This window comes from Sceloporus undulatus, chromosome 5, assembly GCF_019175285.1.
Source record: "Sceloporus undulatus isolate JIND9_A2432 ecotype Alabama chromosome 5, SceUnd_v1.1, whole genome shotgun sequence".
NCBI classification, from domain to species: Eukaryota; Metazoa; Chordata; class Lepidosauria; order Squamata; family Phrynosomatidae; genus Sceloporus; species Sceloporus undulatus.
Window position 1 is genome coordinate 176,105,575 of NC_056526.1, and position 20,248 is coordinate 176,125,822.

Genomic DNA, 20,248 nt, shown 5'->3' on the forward strand with positions numbered 1-20,248 from the left:
ATAACATTCAGATGACACGGAGTTTGAATGTGGTCAGAAGCCACCCCAACACCACTCCATCCAGGGAGAACCAGGCCAAGAAGGTGTTGCTAGGACCTGCTCCTTCGAGAAGTCCAATTCAGGACCATGGTGATGGCCTGGATCAGGGCTGGGTGCATGCAGTTGGTGTGGCCTGGACATGATCGGGGCTGGAGTGGCTGCGAACCGCTCTTTCAGACCCACCTCTTTCTGACCTATGTTACAGTATAGTACAGAACAGCTAAGGCCTATTTTAAATGGGAAAGAGCAATGCAAGGAAAGTTAATTCATCCTTTTTGGTACAGAAAAAAGGCATGATGGGGAAGGAATTCAAGGTCACAAAAACACCCACAAGGGACACATGTGGTTTAATCAGAAGAGGTTTGTCACTGACTTCATCTTAGGCTGAAAGAATATGACCTGCTTGAGACAGTTGACTGCTATGGCTGAGTGGAGACTGAAATCCTGATCTTTTGGAGTCCTAGTCTAGTATTCAAACCATAACACCACACTGGTCTACATTGGAAAATGACAACCGAGTAGGTAAAGCAAGTAGTGAATGCTTCACAGCAGCAAGGCAAATTTCCATCCTACCTAAAGGAGGCTGTGTTGAGGTCATTGCTGAAGATGACATTCCTGGATCACACCATTCTGGATAACTATCGGCCAGTCTCTAACATTCCATTATTGGGCAAAGTTCTGGAGAGAGTGGTGGCCTCCCAGCTCCAGGGGTTTCTTGATGAAACAGACTATCTAGATCCATTTCAATCTGACTTCAGACCTGGCTATGGCACAGAGACAGCTTTGGTCACCTTGGTGGGTGACCTATGCAGGGAACTGGACAGGGGGAGTGTGTGTCTGTGGGCCCTGCTAGATCTCTCAGCAGATTTTGATACCATCAACCATGATATCCTTCTGAGCCACTTGTCTGGGATGGTACTTGGGGGCACTGTTATGCGTGGTTCCAGTCTTTCTTGGAGAGGCAGAGCAAGAAGGTGGTGTTGGAGACTCCTGTTCAATTCCTTGGCCACTGGCCTGTAGAGTCCCACAGGGTTCTGTGTTTTCCCCATGTTATTTAACATCTATATGAAACTGCTAGGATATGTCTTCCAGAGCTTTGGGGTGGGGTGTCATCAGTATGCAGATGACATCCAGCTCTATCTCTCCTTTCCATCTGACAGATGAGGGCAAACAAATTGAAGCTTAATCCAGACAAGACAGAGGCACTCCTGGTCAGTCGCTAGGCAGATCAGGGAATTGGGACTTTGCTTGTGCTGGACGGGGTTACACTTCACCTGAAATCTCAGTCTCGAAGCCTGCATGTCCTCCTGGACTCCCCTATGAGCCTGGATGCCCACGTCTCAGCAGTAGCCAGGAGTGCATTTGCACAGTTAAAACAAGTGCACTAGCTGAGCCCATTCTTAGAGACATCAGATCTGGCTACAATGACAAATGCCTTGATTACATACCATTGAACTACTTTAACACATTCTACGTGGGGCTGCCTTTGGAAACAGCCAGATTGCTGACCAGAACCAGTTATAGGGCGCATATAACTCCTGTATTGAAATAGCTTCACTGGCTACCAGTTCATTTCTGAGCACAATTCAAATTCATGACCTATAAAGCCCTTCACAGTTTAGGTCCAGACTATTTGAGAAACTATGTCTTCCCATACAAGCCAGCTAGAGCCCTAAGATCCTCAGAAGAAGGCATTCTCTTAGCCCCATCACCATCATAGGCTCGCTTGATGAGGACACAGAGAGCCTTCTCGGTGGCTGCACCCATCCTATGGAATTCCCTTGTGTGGGAAACTAGATTGGCCCCTTCCCTGCTGGCCTTTCACCAGCAGGTAAAAACATTCTTATGCAGGCAGTTTAAAAAAAAATCATGCAAGCCTGGTTTTATTTTTGGGGGGAGGTGTTGCTTTATATTATGTAAAGTGAAAGCAAGGAAGAGAAACACATGGATAATAGCAAGAAGTGGCTCCCATTTCAGATGGATTTATTGACATGGGAAATATCCAAAAGAAGTCATCCAAGATACTGAATCTTCTCCTATGTATACGCAAACAGAGAGTGTAGTGAAAACAAAGAAGACATACATGTGGACAGTGAGAACCAATAGAACCCAGATTAGTGAATTTGCTCTGAGTTTTGTCTGAATTTTAAAAAAGCCATTCAAGAAGCTGAAAACTATCCTCAAATAGGTAGGGAATCTGGGATAGATTTGTTGAAGTCTGGGCTAAAACTAAAAACAAATTTGCTATACTATTGACATGGAAACTAACCACTGCCACAACATCTAGGCCTGCTGTGTAGGCCTTGGTAGCTGCCCCAAAAGGTCAACCACAGCCAGCTTCCTGCTATCTTAAAATAATAATCACCCATCAAATCAAGTGTAAGGACCAAAACTAAATTGTATGCTTTTTTTCATGCCAAAAGGTGAAAGAATCTAGGGAAAGTACAACAATGCTCAACAATGGCTCCTTTTCATCCTGGAGAGCAGTGGGGTCCCACAGGGCTCTGTCTTGGGGCCAGTGTTATTCAACATCTTTATCAATGACTTGGATGACAGAATCAAGGGCATATTCATCAAATTTGCAGATGATACCAAATTAGGAGGAATAGCAAATACTCCAGAGGACAGGATCAAAATTCAAAATGACCTGAATACACTAGAAAGCTGGGCCAAAGCTAACAAAATGAACTTCAACAGGAAGAAATGTAAGGTACTGCACTTCAGGTGGAAAAATGAAATGCATTGATATAGGATGGGAGACACCTGGCTGAATGAAACTATGTGTGAAAGGGATCTAGGACTCCAAGTAGACCATAAGTTGAACATGAGTCAACAGTGCGATGCGGCAGCTAAAAAGGCCAATGCAATTTTAGATTGTATAGTGTCTAAATCAAGAGAAGTAATAGTGCCACTATATTCTGCTTTGGTCAGGCCCCACCTGGAATATTGTGTCCAGTTCTGGGCACCACAATTCAAAAAGGACATTGAGAAACGAGTGTGTCCAAAGGAAGGCGACTAAAATGGTGAAGGGTCTGGAAACCATGTGCTATGAGGAACGACTTAGGGAGCTGGGGATGTTTAGCCTGGAGAAAAGAAGGTTTAGAGGTGATATGATAGCCCTGTTTAAATATTTGAAGGGATGTCATATTGAGGAGGGAGCAAGCTTGTTTTCTGCTGCTCCAGAGAACAGGACCTGGAACAATGGATGCAAGCTGCAGGAAAAGAGATTCCACCTGAACATTAGGAGGAACCTCCCGACAGTAAGGGCTGTTCGACAGTGGAACACACTCCCTTGGAGTGTAGTGGAGTCTCCTTCCTTGGAGGTCTTTAAACAGAGGCTGGATGGCCATCTGTTGGGGATGCTTTGATTTGGATTTCCTGCATGGCAGGGGGTTGGACTGGATGGCCCTTGTGGTCTCTTCCAACTCTACGATTCTATGATTCTATTCTATGATTTTGTTTCCCCCAGTTACCCTGAATAATCAGTAATATTTTTATATATAGCATATGATTGAATCATCCAAATCTTACCACCAAGTGTAGCATTGTACATCAATCTGGATATTTTTAAAAAGGGATTAGACAATTTCATGGACAGTGGATATAGAGTATACTCATGAATATAGAGTATTTCTATAGTGTATAATTATGGAGTATTTATATATTGGTTCCTGGGGAATATGAGCTGAATTCATGTCCTCATGGGTTTTCCATTGGCAACTGGTTGACACTGTGCTAGAGTGGCCTTGAGTCTGTTGTAAGCAGAGACATCAATGCTTGTATAAAGTGATTAGTAAGAGGGGGGTCTAAATAACGCCTGTCCTTTATTTCACCTACCTGCCCTTTTCTTTGGTTGAGGTACTCAAGCCTTTTGCCTCCTTCTTACCTGTCGAGGTCATTTTCCCCTTTTTCAAGAGATTCTTGGTCTCTTTGGATGTTATCACACGGGAGGAATTTCTCTTAATTTTGAATGAAAAGAAAGTGGGGCCAGAACGCATTCACGTGAATTCACTAGTTCAGCAAATTTACATGAATTTGAATTGCATTCAAACAGACTTCCCATTGGCTGAAAATAGGTTGCCATTGCCCAAAATTGTGTGTGATCACCCCTCACACAATAATGTGAAACCCCATGATTGCATTCGGACTGACTTCCCATTGCCTGAATTTGGTAGTCTATCACACAATAACGTTAAACCCCATGATTGCAAGGAGCCTTGGTGGCGCAGTGGTGAAATGCCGATACTGCAGCTACTCACTCAAAACTACAAGGTTGCGAGTTCAAGACCAGAAAAAGGGCTCAAGCTTGACTCAGGCTCCTAGATGAGTTCCTAGATTGTTGGGGGCAAATTAGTTTACAGTTGTAAACCGCTTAGACACTGCTTAGTTGGTATGAAGCAGTATATAAATGAAGCTTGTTTGTTTGTTTTGTTTTGCATTCAGATTGCCATTAGATTATACTTCCAATTTCCCTTGTCTGATAAACTCTTTTGTTTCATCTGGGTAGGGACATCCATGGGGCTCCAACCAATAAAATAGCTACCAACTTACACTCACGTATCAGAAACAACTTTTGTGGGCTCTTGTAAGCAAATATAGATCGATTTCTTTTGTCTATCTCTTTTCCTATCCTAAGATGCATTTCTGAGACAATGAATGTAAATTTTCTCTTTTTTTAACCTCACAAGAATATCTTGAGTAATTACACTTGTCTTTAATACAAGCTTATATGGCACTAGCCCTGTTGCACTTTGCTTAAAATAGATAACACATATCCCTGCAGAGTCAACCTCAGTATGGCTGTTCTCATGTCTTCATTTATCACTGGTGGTACAGTACAAATTGAGTTTGTTGATTACATTTTGTTGATTACATTTTGCTGTTTGATGTTCAGCTTTTCCAGTTCATGCCTCTGAAGTGTAATTGTTGGAAATGTAATGGGAGAACAAAAGCAACATCATCATCATCACCATCATCATATAATTATGTTACCACCAGTGTTATGCAGGTGTGTGTATGAAACACTTTGAAAAATCCCAAAATATGACCACTGAGGAAATTTAACTATTTCAATGCAATTCAGAGCATTAATTATTATGTCTCATGTACACAAGATTATTCTGAGTAATTTTTTGTCCCTGGATACAAAACTATCAGCATCGATCATTGATATGTAAATAAAATACAGCGAGACAACAATAAATCTGGTTGAAGAGATTTGGGCAGAAAAGGTAACATATAATTTATCATCTGTGGACCAAGATGTATATATTTAAACATAGCTGTTTATTCCCCATCTTCAAAAGACAAAATAATAGTGCTGTTACCTGGCTGGGCTTCCTCTTTCTCACCTCCGTCCTTTAATCTCTGTCCAGCATTCAGCTGCACGCATTATCACTTCCACCCACCGCTCTGACCACATCTCTCCTGTGTTGGCATCCCTTCACTGGCTCCCTCTCCCTTTCCGCATTCAGTATAAGCTCCTGCTGTCGACATTCAAAGCCCTCCATGGACTGGCCCCTCCTTACTTATTAGACCTTCTTTCTCTTCACCTTCCCACCAGGGCCCTCCGTTCTGGTAGTCAAGGGTTCCTGTCTCAGCCCAGGATTTCCTCTGCCCCATCCCGGATTCGCCCCTTTTCACTTGCTGCCCCTCACTCCTGGAACCTTCTTCCTCCACAAGCAAGAGCCATCACTTCTTTAACCAGCTTCAAAACGGAGCTGAAAACCATCCTATTCAGAGAAGCCTTCCCAGGCATCGCATAATTGTCGCTTACTATCTGATGTTCTGTTGTTGGCTGTTTATCGATCCATTTCCTGTATTCCTATGTACTGTATATGTATTATCCTACTTGTGATTATGTATTTTCCCTGGATAATGATTAACCATCCATTATGAAGCCTTGCCCTCCCTCCAGTCCATCTGCCTTGGTCCAGGCCTCGGAGGTTGAGAGGAACTGCTGGACCTCTTACCCTTTCTCGTCACCACTCCCTTCTCCTTCTGTATCATGTCTTTTTAGATTGTAAGCCTGAGGGCAGGGAACCGTCTAACTAAAAAGATTGCATGTACAGCGCTGTGTAAATTTACAGCGCTTCATAAATAAAGGTTAATAATAATAATAATAGTTACAAAGCAAAAAAAGCAAAATTGATCTTGAGGATGAGGAGAAAAAAACCCTACCATAAAAGTGATTCATGGTTAGATATTTATTTTAGCTCTTTCTGTCCTGCTCAGAAGAGATAAGGGAACTAGTAGTCATCTAAGTGTATCACTGGCAAGTTGCTTTGTGGTGTTTTGGAGTCTGCTAAAGTACTGCCAGTGATGCTAGAGCCTATCTTTGTTTCCAGGTAGGTTATCTTCCTACAGATTTCAAACAAGAAGCACTGTGAGCGGGGAGAGAGGAGGGAGGGATCTTGCCTTTGAAACACGGATGCTGAAGGAGAGCACTTCACTTAGTGATCTGCCAGGAATGGAGGACAAATTCAGGCAGGGGAAGAGAAGGCTAAAGAAAAGCTTTCCAACTGTAAATTAAACAGAGTTAAATGTTTAACCTCAGTTCACATTTGTTATTTTGTAACTCATGCTGGTGAACATAGACTGTATAAGTGGCATTAGAAACTAGACACCAATAAGGATGGGAAAATATGTCAGTTTTACTTATTTTAACATCTGAATTGTGCAAACTGGGTACATTCTGAACAAAACCAAACTAAACCATGAGTATTCCTGTTCATTTGGAGGTAGATCCTTTGTACAGAACAGCCTTATTGTCCAGTATGAACAGAAACTTGGTGAAACATGGTTTAAGTAACCCTGAAAAAGCTAATATGTGTCATACACCCACATGGCAGGAGACCCATATAATTGGTTAAATCCTACATGAGCCTCAACCTCCCATCATCCCCATTTTTACACTCACTATGAAAATTAACATATAGAAAAAAAAAGCATCCAGTAGTCCAGCTTTCTGAGCAAAGAATCTAATACTTACAGCATGCCAAAACTTTGTTAGTTGTATTGAAGAAAGCATTGTGTCCAATTTTTACCCAGTAATATTAACTGGTATGGTCAATATATCTGAGCTTCTCTTTCCAATAAATACTGTGGTGAGGCCATTTCTCCTTCTGATTCGATATTGATGTAATTCTCATTGTTTTTTACTGCAGTGCAACTGCATTCAGATATACAAAGCCTTGCCAATCTACAAACCTGAGTCCCTGAGCAATGCAAAATTTCACCAAATCTGCAAACAAGAGGTCCATGTATGCAAATGAGACCTCCACAGTGAGGTGTTCCAAACAAAACTATCCTACACTTTATTTAATTCCTCATTTCCAGCCACTGATAAGAAATAAGGGCAGAAGAAACTCTGTTGTCACTGAACTGATTTAGACCCAGGATTGGTTATTCTCCAACTATGCTTTAATTCCCACACACTACATATTACAGCCATGATCCTGACTCTGATTTCCTTGTCCTTCTTTGTTCTGCCTTTGACTATAGTTGTCTTTTTAAAAAGATATTTAAACTCAGAATTGTTTATTTTGAATTTGACACTATTTTGTTTGCACAAGACTGAGAGAGTGAGAAAGAGAGATAGGCCTTTCCCTTGTTCCTTTTGTTACTGGTTTATCAAGTAAGTCCATTCAACTGATGTAAGTCTTCCCTGGACAAAGCAAAAAGGAATGAACAAGTGAAACATATTAACACACGAGGCAAGCTTTTTGAACTATATGGATGGAGTCCAAAAGTGGGACAGAGTTTCTTTAACATTCCTCAGCACACAGTTAGTGTTGCTTTACATATTAGAAAATTATGTTTGACAATTTGACATTTTAATTCCTTCAATCCAATTAAGCTGTTAGGAGATTCAATTACTGCATAACATGGGTTGGGAACTCCTCTGTCTGTAGTGCCCTCCTTCTTATCCCCCTTCTATTTTCTATTGCTTTTTATTAACATAGTTGGAGGACTCATTAGGAGCCTTGTTATCATTAAAATTATTAAACTTTGTCTTCCTCATTATCAGGAACACTTTTATCTCTACTGTCATTAAAGTCCAGATCATTTAGTTCAAAATTACTCTAAGTCTATGGAAAGGACAGAGTCTGGTTCCATTATTTCCTAAAAGTCTAAAACTTATTTCAATGGTTGTAGATTATTTGAAAGGCATCTCTGGTTTATGTGAACTGATCAGGACAAATAAAATAACAGTGTTGTCAGCTCTATTACCAAAAGAGGTTCAGGTGGATTTGGAAAGACCAGCCTTAGGATATACAAAGAAGCTCACAACTAGAAAATTGGCTTGGTGTAATTTATTTTAATGGCCAACACTTTTAAACAAATAATGGGCAATTTAGAGAATGTTGATGGAATACTAACTAGATTACCTTTTTGAAAAAATCTGATCTATTCAGTTAAGCATGTAACTAGGAGAGACTGATAGGTTATTTATAGGACCCTAACCAAAAGTACTTCATAATTCTGTTTACATCATACCACACAGTTGCTTATAGGAAGCTCATGTCAGCAACTCATCTGAGCCATATAACCAATGCTGGCATATAGCAGAGTATAACTGGCAAATTCAGAAACGTGGTTCACAGCCCTCAGTAGAGATAACAGCAACTGGATGTCTTCCCGGAACTGAAGAATGTAGGGACTTCAGGAACTCTCCAGCAAACGCTGACTCCGGCTGCTGCTGATAAACGACCAGACAAGCCAAGTCTCCTGAAGTGCTATATTTATTTACAGAATGCTATCCAAATCACCAACACTATAATACAGATCAAACGAATACCAACGCCTACTCAGAGCCACAAGCAATCACTGGAAGCCCCTGAGTTTATATAGCCTTCAGACCATGTGGTCTCCCAAACTCAGTTACTTCCTGTCCCATTGTGCAATACAGACAGATGTTTCATCATCCAGGCATAGGTGCACTCAGGCACCAAAGTGTCCTTGAACCTATGAGCATCAGCTGTGCTTGATCAGCCTTGTCCTTCTCAGTGCTAGATGCTCATGGTCACACACACACACACACACACACATCTAAGCATTTCCAGTGTGGTAACTTTAACCCTTGACAGCTCATAAGGAAAACAAGGATACAATAGCATCCCTTTGTCTTGTGTTCTCAAAAAATGGATAGACAGAGGCACATTGCCTCTGATCCTGTGCAAAACAAACATCCATCACGAGAAGTAGCAATTGAAAGCTCTGTATTCCATAAATTTTTCAACTCCTTTTCTGAATCTGTCCAGTTTGGTAGACTTCAGTCCATGTTTAGCTAACTACAGTTCAAGCATAAGCAGCATGAAAAAGTTCTTTTTCTTATCTGTCATCAATTCAGCTTCAATGGATGGTTCATGCTTCCATTATTACAAGAGTAACAGTTCATGCTTTTATTTACCTGTACCGTGGCTCACTTCCTTGCCTTTTCCTCAAGCCAAACTGGAAATCTAAGTGAAAGAAGACACTCGCACAGAAGACAGGCCATCTCTAGCATAGTATATAAGAATTCTTTGTTGTTTTGTGCCGTCAAGTCATTCCTGACTTATGGTGATGTAAGGTGAACCGATCATGAGTCTGATTTGTTCAGATGGCATTTGCCTTTGCTTTCCTCTGAGGCTGAGAGAGTGTGGCTTGCCTAAATTTCCCCATTGGGTTTCAGAATTTTGACTCAGTGAAATGAAAATTTCCATTACTAGGGTTTGATTTTTGTTTCTCTATCTTTTAACTGCTATCACTAAAGCCTATATTAACAAAAACATTAATCCTTCCTCTTGAAATACCTACAGCCATCATTCATAACTCTTTGAAAAGAAATGCCAAGATACCGACTTAAATGTCAGCAAACTGTCTGATTTGAAATGGAAGAAAAACATACATGAAAAAAGAGAAGAAATGAAATGAACAGACTGCTAAGATAGTTTACAAAACTAAACTTTTGTATTGTTGAGCAAGCATTTTAGTTCACTCTGATGCTCCGTATGAATACCAGTAATAATAATATGAATGTTCAAAACTAATTCATGTTAAGGTGGCATGAAACGATAGGATTACCAACTTCTAGCATGAATGATTTAATTTTTAAAAAAAGATTTGCATTCAAGAGCAGTCTCACGGAATAAATCAGCAACACTTTACTTATTTACAAACCAGGTTAGCTAAAGAAACCTGGAGAGATTTACAATCTAATACATGTATAACTGCCTTTTAATTTGCTAGTAATCTGAAGTATTTGCTGGGTTGACGGGGGGATTCACTGAGTGCCAACCCCTTCAAGCTCTCTACACAAAAAAGTCAAAACTAATCATATCAAACACTATTGATCTTGCTTGAACCATGTGATAATAATAATAATAATAATTAAAAAATTTACCCCGCCTCTCTGTCAGAAGACAACTGAGGTGGCTTACAATAAAAAGTCCATACAATACAACAACAATATCCCAGTTATTCCCTCCCCTCCCCTAAAATATAAGTTAAACAGCGTTAACTGTTAAAATATTCCATTAAAATCGTCAGAGACAGGTGAACAGGGCTAAAGAGTACTCAGTGAGATGGTCAATCCAATTGATGGCCAGGTTTACTATTCAGGAAAGGCCTGTTGGAAGAGATCCGTCTTGACAGCCTTTTTAAAGCTGTCCAAGCAGGTAATATGGTGGATCTCCTCCGGCAGGCCATTCCATAATCTGGGAGCAGTTGAAGAAAGGGTCTTCTGGGTCTTTATAGACTGTAATAAATTCTTCCCAGAGTACCTGAGTGCATGGGGTGGATTATATGGAAGGAGATAATTCCAAAGATAGGTTGGACCCAAGCCATGTTAGGCTTTAAAGTCCTGATCAGTCTAGGTTCCAAAAAGTCTTGCTTTTCACTTACCTAAATTTGTAGACCTTATATCTGTGAATATACATTTGATAATGGATATTCAGAGATTGCCAAAAAGTGAAGTATTGAAGAACCAAGATGTTGGTACCCTTCTACAGTGTTTTCCCAGTATCATCCTACTACTGCTGGCCTCATCGTCCTGAAACTGCTCTTCTACCACAGTTCTGATACAACTGTGCAACTCTGATGGTGAGTTTTGATATAACTCAAATGATCAGTCTCAGCCATCCCTCTCTTTCTCTCTCACCACATATGCACATACTCATATGGTAGCCACTGATTTTTTTCCATTTTAATTTTGAGACACTATTTAATATCATCTGGGGCATCTTCACAAACATTAAAAAATAAGCATTATCAATATATGTTAATTACATATTGAATGCATCACCAAGAAATGGCCAAGATTTGTGGAACTGGTATCAGAGTAGAAACAGATTTCCTACCAAATGTGTTTGGATGAAATATTCAACCATAGAGTTTAGTGCTACATGAATAAGCCTCAGGTCTGTAGACTCGTACATCTTCTCCTTCAGTCTGTCAAGGTTTTGAAGAAACTGCAATCTAGAGCTTTCAACTAACCACAGTCCACTCATGATCACTGCTATGGATAAGGCACTGTTAAAACTTACCACAGTTTTACACTTTGGATAAGGCACTGTTAAAACTTACTACTAGTTATGGCCAATCAAAAAAACAAATGCTTTGGACCTTGCCTTCATGGTAGAGCTGGAGGAAAGGAGAGCAGGGAACAGAAAGCCCTAGCACATAACAAGAGCATAATATAACAAGATCACTGGATCCTGGACTTTAGGCCTAGGTTTGTAAATAAATCAGAAGTGAAATGTTAGAACAGCAAACTTTCCATTTCAGCCCTTACCTCTTGAAGAACCCTCTTCATTTTCAATAGCAGTGTTTTAACAGCTGTGCAGTCTTGCATCATCAGCCGGAAAGGCAAGGATTCCATCCCTCCACCTTCTTCCATGGCTGTAAAAGGCCATTCTACAGATGGGCTGCTGGCAAGTTGACTGACACGAGGGCATCTTGTTTCTCCTCGATCCACCTCCTTCGACAATTTCAGAGAAAGATTTCTGTCAAGATAGAACACAGTATTGGTCAACACAAAAGTTTTGAAGAGGAACCTTCAAAGACAAAGCATGGTTGAAGCAGAGACTATATTTGCTGATACTGCATATGACAATACAATATGGGGGCTGTGATCTGAATCAGTAGACTTCACTGTTTTCAGAACTGGGATCCCTCAGAAGCACAACCTGCATCACCAGCATCTTCCATCATTATCACCAACACCACCATCTCTATCATCTCTTCAGCACCTTACAAATGTTCCCTAGAAGATATAGCAGAAGAGTAACAAAGGGAAAATCCTGCTTCCACACTAACATTTAAAACAGGATGCATGAGGAACAAGTAGTGAGTGTTTTTCAGGAAAACATAATGAAGGGAGATATTATATTAGCATCTCAGGCTGGCATCCTGTTACAATCTTTATTATGACCAGTATTAGGTATTTACGCCACCATAAACTGACAATCATGCAAAGGTGAATTGTTACATTAAGTACATTTGTGGAATCACTGGGCAAACATAGCCAACAGAATGGCTGTTGAGCCATAGATCCCATTGTGCAGTGGGTGCCCAAGTGCTATGGAATAGGTTGCGTTATGGGCACCCAGATGCTATGGGACTTATTAGAGGATGGGAACTCCCGTTGTGCAACAGGACACCCAGGATGTCCCAATCTGCATTGTTATAGTTCACTGGAAGAGTTGAGTGACACAGGTATAACCCCATAAAGTTCCAAATCATAATCTCTGAGGATCTATGAGCCAGCTAGTAAGGAAGAACTAGAAAACACTTGTTTCTCTGGGTACTCTTTTAGAAGTGTGAAGAACTGATTCATAGAAAAATACCTGGAAGTAATGAGTTCTGACTAGAAAGAAGTAAAATAAAGGAAACCAGTGCACAAAAAGAGACTAAAAGTAGTTTTGGGGTTTTTTTTTTTTAACATGCAAGAAAGATGAAACAAGCTACAGAGTTCAGATCAGCTAATGGGAGGGGAGCATTTCAATATTCACATCTAGAGAAAATGAAAGAACGAAACATCTTTTTTTTGTCTTTTCTTTTCTGTATATCTTTTCTCTCCTGCCCCTGCCACATTCTAATCTCACTCACATTCTGTCTGCATTGTCCTGTTCTTCCCAATAAATATGCAATTGTATCCTTGTGGGGAGGGGTATTCCTGTAAATCACTGTTTGAAGACCACTGATCTTCAAGACCACTAAATAAAAGGAATGCATAATTAGCTCTCAATCTAGTTCTTTACTTTGGGACAGGTGCTTATATCAGTGGCAATATATTGCAGAGAGGTTGCACCCAGAGTTCATAAAAAATGAAGTCACACCCAGAAAACAGTGCCATGTGGAAATACACAAAAAGATGAAGGGTGGCTGAAAACAAGACCTAGGAAGATGAACCCAAGCTACCTTCAAGTCCTACCACACCCTTTATCAAGTTCAAGGAGGGAACTTCACAAATACCAATAACAAGGGGAAGATGCCAGAAGAATCCAGACTATTAGAATAATGCTAGGAGCACCAACAAAATTTTGGATCCAAGAAAGTCAATTATCACTGGCCCTTGGGCCTCTTCCAACTCTATCTATGCTCGATTAGTTCTGAGCACTGGCCACCTGATATTTAATCCTCATGCTGCAGCTAGAAAGATAGACATATTTCAATGTGTGTTTTATGTAATTGAGTTTTCTATATGAAAAATATGTAAAAATAGTAGAAAAAACTTTCTCATTTCCCACTGTTGCCTTGAAAATTAGAATGGGCACTTCATGGATGGATAGATCTTTAAAGAAATGAAAACTTGTGTATGCATGCAGACATATTTAAAATGTAGGTTGCTCTTGGGAAAAAAGTTAAATTGAAAAGCACACTGAAAAGATCCTTGATATACAACTGAACAGCAGATATACAAAAGAACAGACAAACATTTATAATCGTGTTTTGGAGTTCTTTTTCCAAAAACAACTTCTTCTTTTTTGTTTTAAATGAACTCATTGATCATGAAAGTAGCCAAAAGAATCTGAAATTTGTCACTCAAACATACTAGAACATTTGTCTATCATTAAGATGATAAATTAAATGGACTGGGTTTTTAAAAGCCTGACTTTTACCGATGTAACTCAAGGTTTATAGCCTTCAACTGTCCCAATTTGACCAAGACTGTCTTGTGTTAATATTCTGCCATGTCACTTTTCCAGCGGCTTTTAAAATGGCCCAGTTTCTCTTTCCTATTCACACTAACCTCTTGGTTCAGGAAATTCTATTACTGAAAAGAAAATTTTATTCTTTCCAAATTAAGGGACCTTTCACACCATTCCATTATAGCACTATAGCTCCACTTTACCTGCCATAACTGTAGATGGTGAAATCTTGGGATTTGTAGTTGCTGAAGCTCTCTGTCTGAGAAATCTAAATACCACTCCCTACACTGCAATTCCCAGGATTCCATATCATGTTGCCATGGTAGCTAAAGTGGAATCACAGCATTATAATTATGTAGTTTGAAAAGGACCCCCCAAAATAACACATGCAACAGGGACATACATACATATGCTACTGGTATGTGAGAATGTCAATTCAAATATGCCCGCACGAGAATGGGGTCAGATAGTGTTGAAATGTGTGTATTGAGCCAGGAAGCCATTATCTCTGGGCATCTTACATTCATCTATTTTCCCAACCTACAGGCTAGTTTCCAAAGCCAAACTGGTCTTGCCACTTCATTTCCATACTCAAAGGCTAGTTCCCAATGCCTTTGTGCACTAACGGCCATAGTTAAAACTGGACTTGACACTTCATTTACATACACAAAGGATTTTGAATTTGAATAGGTATTCTCACAAACCAATGGCATATATATGTGTCTGTCCTGGTTTACACTCCACTCAATGCATCTGAGGAAGTAGACTGAAGTCTAGGAAAGCTTATGCTGCTGACTTATTTCTTTCAGTTAGTCTCAAAGGTGCTACAAGATCTCTCTATATCCTGGTCTCCATAGTCATACTCCAACATTCAAACCACTACTCCACACTGGCTCTTCCATCTATCTGCTCAAGCCTTTTTCCTTCTTACTTGCCTGTAGAGGTCACTCTGCTCCCTCTTCTCCCAAGATGTTAGTCCTTTCTCTCCCTTTTCTGGGTAGGGAGCATCCATGAGGATCTAGCCTCATAATGACTTATACATGAAAGCCAGCTTTTGGGGGACTCTTGTACTGAAGTGTAGGCAATCTTCTTTGACCTGTCTCCTTTCCTGTCCCAAAATGGATTATGTGAAACAATAAATGTGAGATTTTCTTTATTGCCTTGCAAGAGTATCCTGAGTACTTTCTCCTGTTTCTACTGCAAGGTCAAATTGCACTGGCTTTATTGCACTCTGTTTGATATAAATACCAAATATTCCTACAATTTGGAGGTCACCTTTCCACCTCCAGAGGATCAAAAAGAATAGTTGCATTTAGGGGTGAAAAGGAAAAGAATGCTCCAATATGCCATAAATGTCCATTTGGGGGCATCAGGGGCATTTCTATTACATTTTGTTCCCACCTCCTAGGTCACTTTAAGCCAGGAGAGGCCTTTAAAAAAGAAAAGAAAAGAAAAGAAAGTGAACAGGAAATGACTTTTGCTTGTTTCCAGTTCTTTTAAAAAATGGTGTTAGCTAGACTTAAACTGGTGATAAAACTTAATGAAAATGTCTTCATATCCCCTAGAGCAATGATTCTCAGACTCAGGTCCCCCTGTTGATTTGGACTTCAGCATCAAGAAGCCTTAGTAATCTTGGCCTGGGATTCAGGGAGCTGAAGTCCAAAACTCCTGGAAGGCTGGAGTTTGGGAATCTCTGTACTAGAGTATGTTTGTGGGGTATTTTGATGGAGGAGTAGATACAGTGGAAAGGTGCAGCCTTCTAAGGTTTCTTGTAGGGTTAATGCAGCCCCTTAGCCTCCAACAGTTGTCCACTCCTTCCTTCAAAGAAGAAAGGCAGGAGTTTGCTCTTCTGAGTAGCCTACTTTGACCACACTTTGAAGTTGCTTGGTCACACATGTGCCAGTTTTTGTCTGTGAAATGTTGGGGAGTATGCAACCCTTTTGACTCCTGACTAGCCAAAACAAATATAAACCAACCCAGCTACTATCAGTCATTTATGACTGCTTATTTTTGTTTCTCCCCTCCTCCCATTACTGAGTAATAGTGGCCTACTATTGTTATTATGGAGGGACAGATGGGGTTTGCCATCAGCCCCAACTCTTAGTGAAGTCAGCTGGGTCTATAGGCCAAGAAAGAGATTGGACATGATGCAGATGAAGGGGGAAAAGTCACACATTTGCTAACGTAATATTTTCACCCTGATTCACAGATTCTCATCCATCATAATGGAATGCTTATTCTACATGATAATTTTGACAGGCTCAACATGGCAAACAGATGGTTGTCACAAGGACTGGCTTTTTTTTCCTAAGGGAAAATGAATGGCTGGATGATGAGAGAGAGAATAAATTCAGGTGACACAGAGGATGTTGAAAAATGCTGCTAAAGCATGATGAAGTGACACGTTACACAGTAGTGACTTTACTGTTTCAACAATGACCCTGAGAATCTAATCACTCTGCTGCTGCTTTGACAAACGTGTGTGTATGGGGGTGGGTAGGGTCCACATAAATAAAAGAACTACTTTTTTCTTAGCTTTTCAGTTTCTTGTTGCCTGTCCTCATATCCAAGATGTTTGGCAACTCGTGACAATTTAAACTTCACTGTCACGAAGATTCAAAGATCACATACCTTAATCTTCTTAGTTCTTATCAACAGGACTTGCAACATTGTCACAGTAGAATTAGCCTGGAAAGCACTCTGCTAGTGCCTTCATGTCTTGACACCAGCTTAGCATGGAACAGGGTAACAAAATAGCCCAGTTCAGGAAAGCTCTACATGCAGGTCAAAGGGCCATAGTGAGCATTAGACTTTAATCTTAAAGAAAGAAGTTCAGCTAACAGCTTTGGTGGTAAAAAATTCCCTCTCTAAAGGATTTCAAATGGATTCGGGTCATTTCTGCAGAACAAAATCCAGGTGGAACCGTACTCACAAAATGGATCAAGCATGTGAGTTGTTGTTTTTTTAAAGTGACTTTTAAACCATTAACAAGCTTTTCCTTTACTATGAAATCTTCTTTACATGTTCACCCTGCAACTCTTTGGATTTTCATAAAGCTAAATCAAATTGAAAGCAATTTATTTGCTGACCCAGGAACCAATAAAAATTCAGTTATAGCTGATCGCATTCTACTGAGAATGAAATGCATGTCCCTTAGTCAAACTAAGTGCAAATAACTAAACCCAACTCTCCTGTGAACCAGCTTTCATCACTTTTCAAGCTTCCTTTTTGGAAAAAAAAACAACAACAACATTTTAATACTTTGACGTGCGTACAACAGACATGCACAGTGGATTAAACTGCATATCAAGGGGTCAGGTACAGGTTATTTGGCATTTATCACTTTTAGCACTGTGCATCATTTATTGTCACGTTTGTTTGTTTTTTCATGCACTGGCTTTTAAAAGCTAAATCCCAGGGGAGGGGTATTAAAAGGAGAAGATGACAAACCCTGCCATTGTTATCATTATTTTCATGCATGTTTATGTATTGTATTTACATTTATATTCACTCTTATACACTGTAATGATCCAGGCAGTGGTTGAGCTCCACTTTGTCATTAAACTTCTTGTCTTACAGCTTTTTAGCCAAAAATCCTGAGGTGTTTCTCCCCTCCTATTCAAACAAATTTTAAGCATTATGAACTCTTAAATACTCAGATAAAACACAGCTTTATAATTAACATTACAGTAGGGTATAGTTCCATCTGTTCAAGCCTCCTTTCAAGTAGAACCTTCCCAAGGGCTGAAACACTGGTGGGGTGCAGGGCTCTGCAGTCTAGAGCACCCCCAAAAAATATGGTCTCACACATATCATCTTTAAAAACTGCAAAACATTCAGGCATCCCCCACCATATCTCTCTTTCAGAGTATGTGTGTGTGCAAAGCCAGATACAATCTTGGCCAGTGCCTGCTCAAGTGAAACAAGACCACTTTTCAGACCCAACAGTCATGAATAATAACACCAAGATTCTACATCATGCTTGTGAATCCACACTCATGTAGTTCCATGGTGGTTCTGCTACACCACCCTTCTACTGAATATTGGCATTGTATGTCTGCCAGTGTGTCTTCTTATTCTCTCTCCTGTTAGGCAAAGAGAAATGCACAGGGGATGCTTCTGTAAATCTGATGAATAAAATGATACACTGAAGGCACTCATGTATAACAATAAACCATCCAGGAATGCACAACTTCCTAGCTGGAAACCTGTTGATTATTCCCAATTACAGTAGACCTACTAAATCAATTGTTGAATGCTGCATCAAAAGAAAGGTAAATAAAACTGATTCAATGGTTCTGCTTTAGTCAGGGCTCATAATAGGATTTAGGCAATTGTGAAAGAGTTATACTTGTGAAATTCTGCTTATGATTCCATGAACTGAATATATCTATTTGCACAACAGCAAAACAAAAAAGGATAACCAGATGTTTTACGAAATGTACACATATGTATGCTAGCAGCAGAATTCCAACCAATATGTTTACATTCTTGTACTGTATTTTACTAAGGTAGGAACAGAAAACTTGATGATTGTATGCATGTTTGAAAACACTGCTTTCCAACACACTAGAAGCAGCCTAGATGACAAAGATCTAGAAAATTAGAACATACAGAAAGAGCAATAACAATGTCAAAACATTAAAAATAAATAAAAATAAAACCCAACTGGAAACAGAGAACTATAATGTACCTTCTCAGATTCAGTGAATTTATGGGCAGGAACTGACCACACTAATTGTACCAGAATTCTACGTCTTAATCTGAAGCTGCGCAGAGAGCATTGTATGCATATGTATACATGGACTGACCCTAGTTGCACAATTGAAGCCCTGCAAAAAACAGGGTTCTGGTTGTTGTTTACAATTCTGTGTGATGCATAGAGCTCTATTCACAATATACTGCTAAAGATGAGAATGAGGTTGAAGCTTGGCATCACAAGTTTGTTCATTCTTCCACATACAGACTTCAGTCAGTGGCATACCTAATATATTTGACACCCAGTACATATCAGTTTTATAGCCTCTCCCTGTCTTCAACAGCCTTTTCTAGCAAAGTTTTTGGTTTGGCAGGAAAGGGAGAAGAAAACTCCTGCCTAGCCAGCAGAAATGCTAGACCTGGAATACAGCCCCTTCTCACCAACGGTAGGCCCACAGTCTTTCTTGGACTGTTGGAGCTGCTGACTGAGTAGGAAAGGGAAGAGATTCATTTTTTTCCATCTGACCCGCAGACCTGCCAGACCTGGAAGGCAACTCCTTCTCACCAATACACCAGGTGACACCTCCTCTGAGATGTCATCTGGTGCAGTCCACAACCCCTAGGGACACACTTGATTTCCATGTACACATGGAAATAAGCATAAAGCAATGCATGTATGTAACGATACATAGAAGGTTTCAGTATGCATGAGTGAAAACCCCACAAAAGACAACATCCTCTGAAGTTTCTAGCTGTTTCCTTACTATAATACATCTAGGACACAAGTAAGTTCATTGTTTCTTTTCTTTGTGATTGAAACTGCAAATAAGAGTTTGCTACACCTGGATTAAAATTAAAAAGGAGAAATGAAGGAATTTTTCGGGCTCAGATGAGTCTGTCTTGCAACAAGTTGGCCATTTTTACTCTATTAGAGTCAGATCATGTACTGAATTTTAAATTATGATTCCAAACAAAACTTCTATTTGGCCCTAATCTGGTTAGATATTCTTTCTAAACATCCATGGAGCTGGAATCAATTATCTTAATAGTCCCCTTTTCATTAATTAAGATCTTCTCAGATGTTTTTGGATTCCAAGAGCTGGAATGACCTTTTTATGGTGAGATTTAAACCTTAGGCCAAGAATAAATTAAATGGCTTAATTGCAAGAGAGGGAAAACATTTAGAAGGGGAAATGTTGAGGAGGGGAATAAGTGCCCAGGATGGCTTAACACCCAGGCTGGAGCTTAGGCTGGCTGGAGAGAAAGAAAAGTATTTAAACTGGTGCCCAGGCTGGCTGCTGAGAAAGTAGCAAAAGCATTTGAAAAAGGAACAGAAGTGACCAAAACAGACCACAAGAAGGGTGATGCAGGAATGGCTG

At 40.0% G+C, this 20,248-nt stretch overlaps 1 protein-coding gene across 4 annotated transcripts in view; it reads right to left on the reverse strand.

The window, feature by feature from the left end:
- Nucleotides 1-20,248, reverse strand: part of CCSER1 (coiled-coil serine rich protein 1) — a 915,439-nt gene that overhangs the window by 535,059 nt on the left and 360,132 nt on the right. For all 4 annotated transcript variants that reach the window (XM_042468781.1, XM_042468782.1, XM_042468783.1 and 1 more), the window contains exon 6: nucleotides 11,813-12,023. In XM_042468781.1, the coding sequence (XP_042324715.1) occupies nucleotides 11,813-12,023 (211 nt within the window). The remainder of the gene's footprint in view (nucleotides 1-11,812; nucleotides 12,024-20,248) is intronic.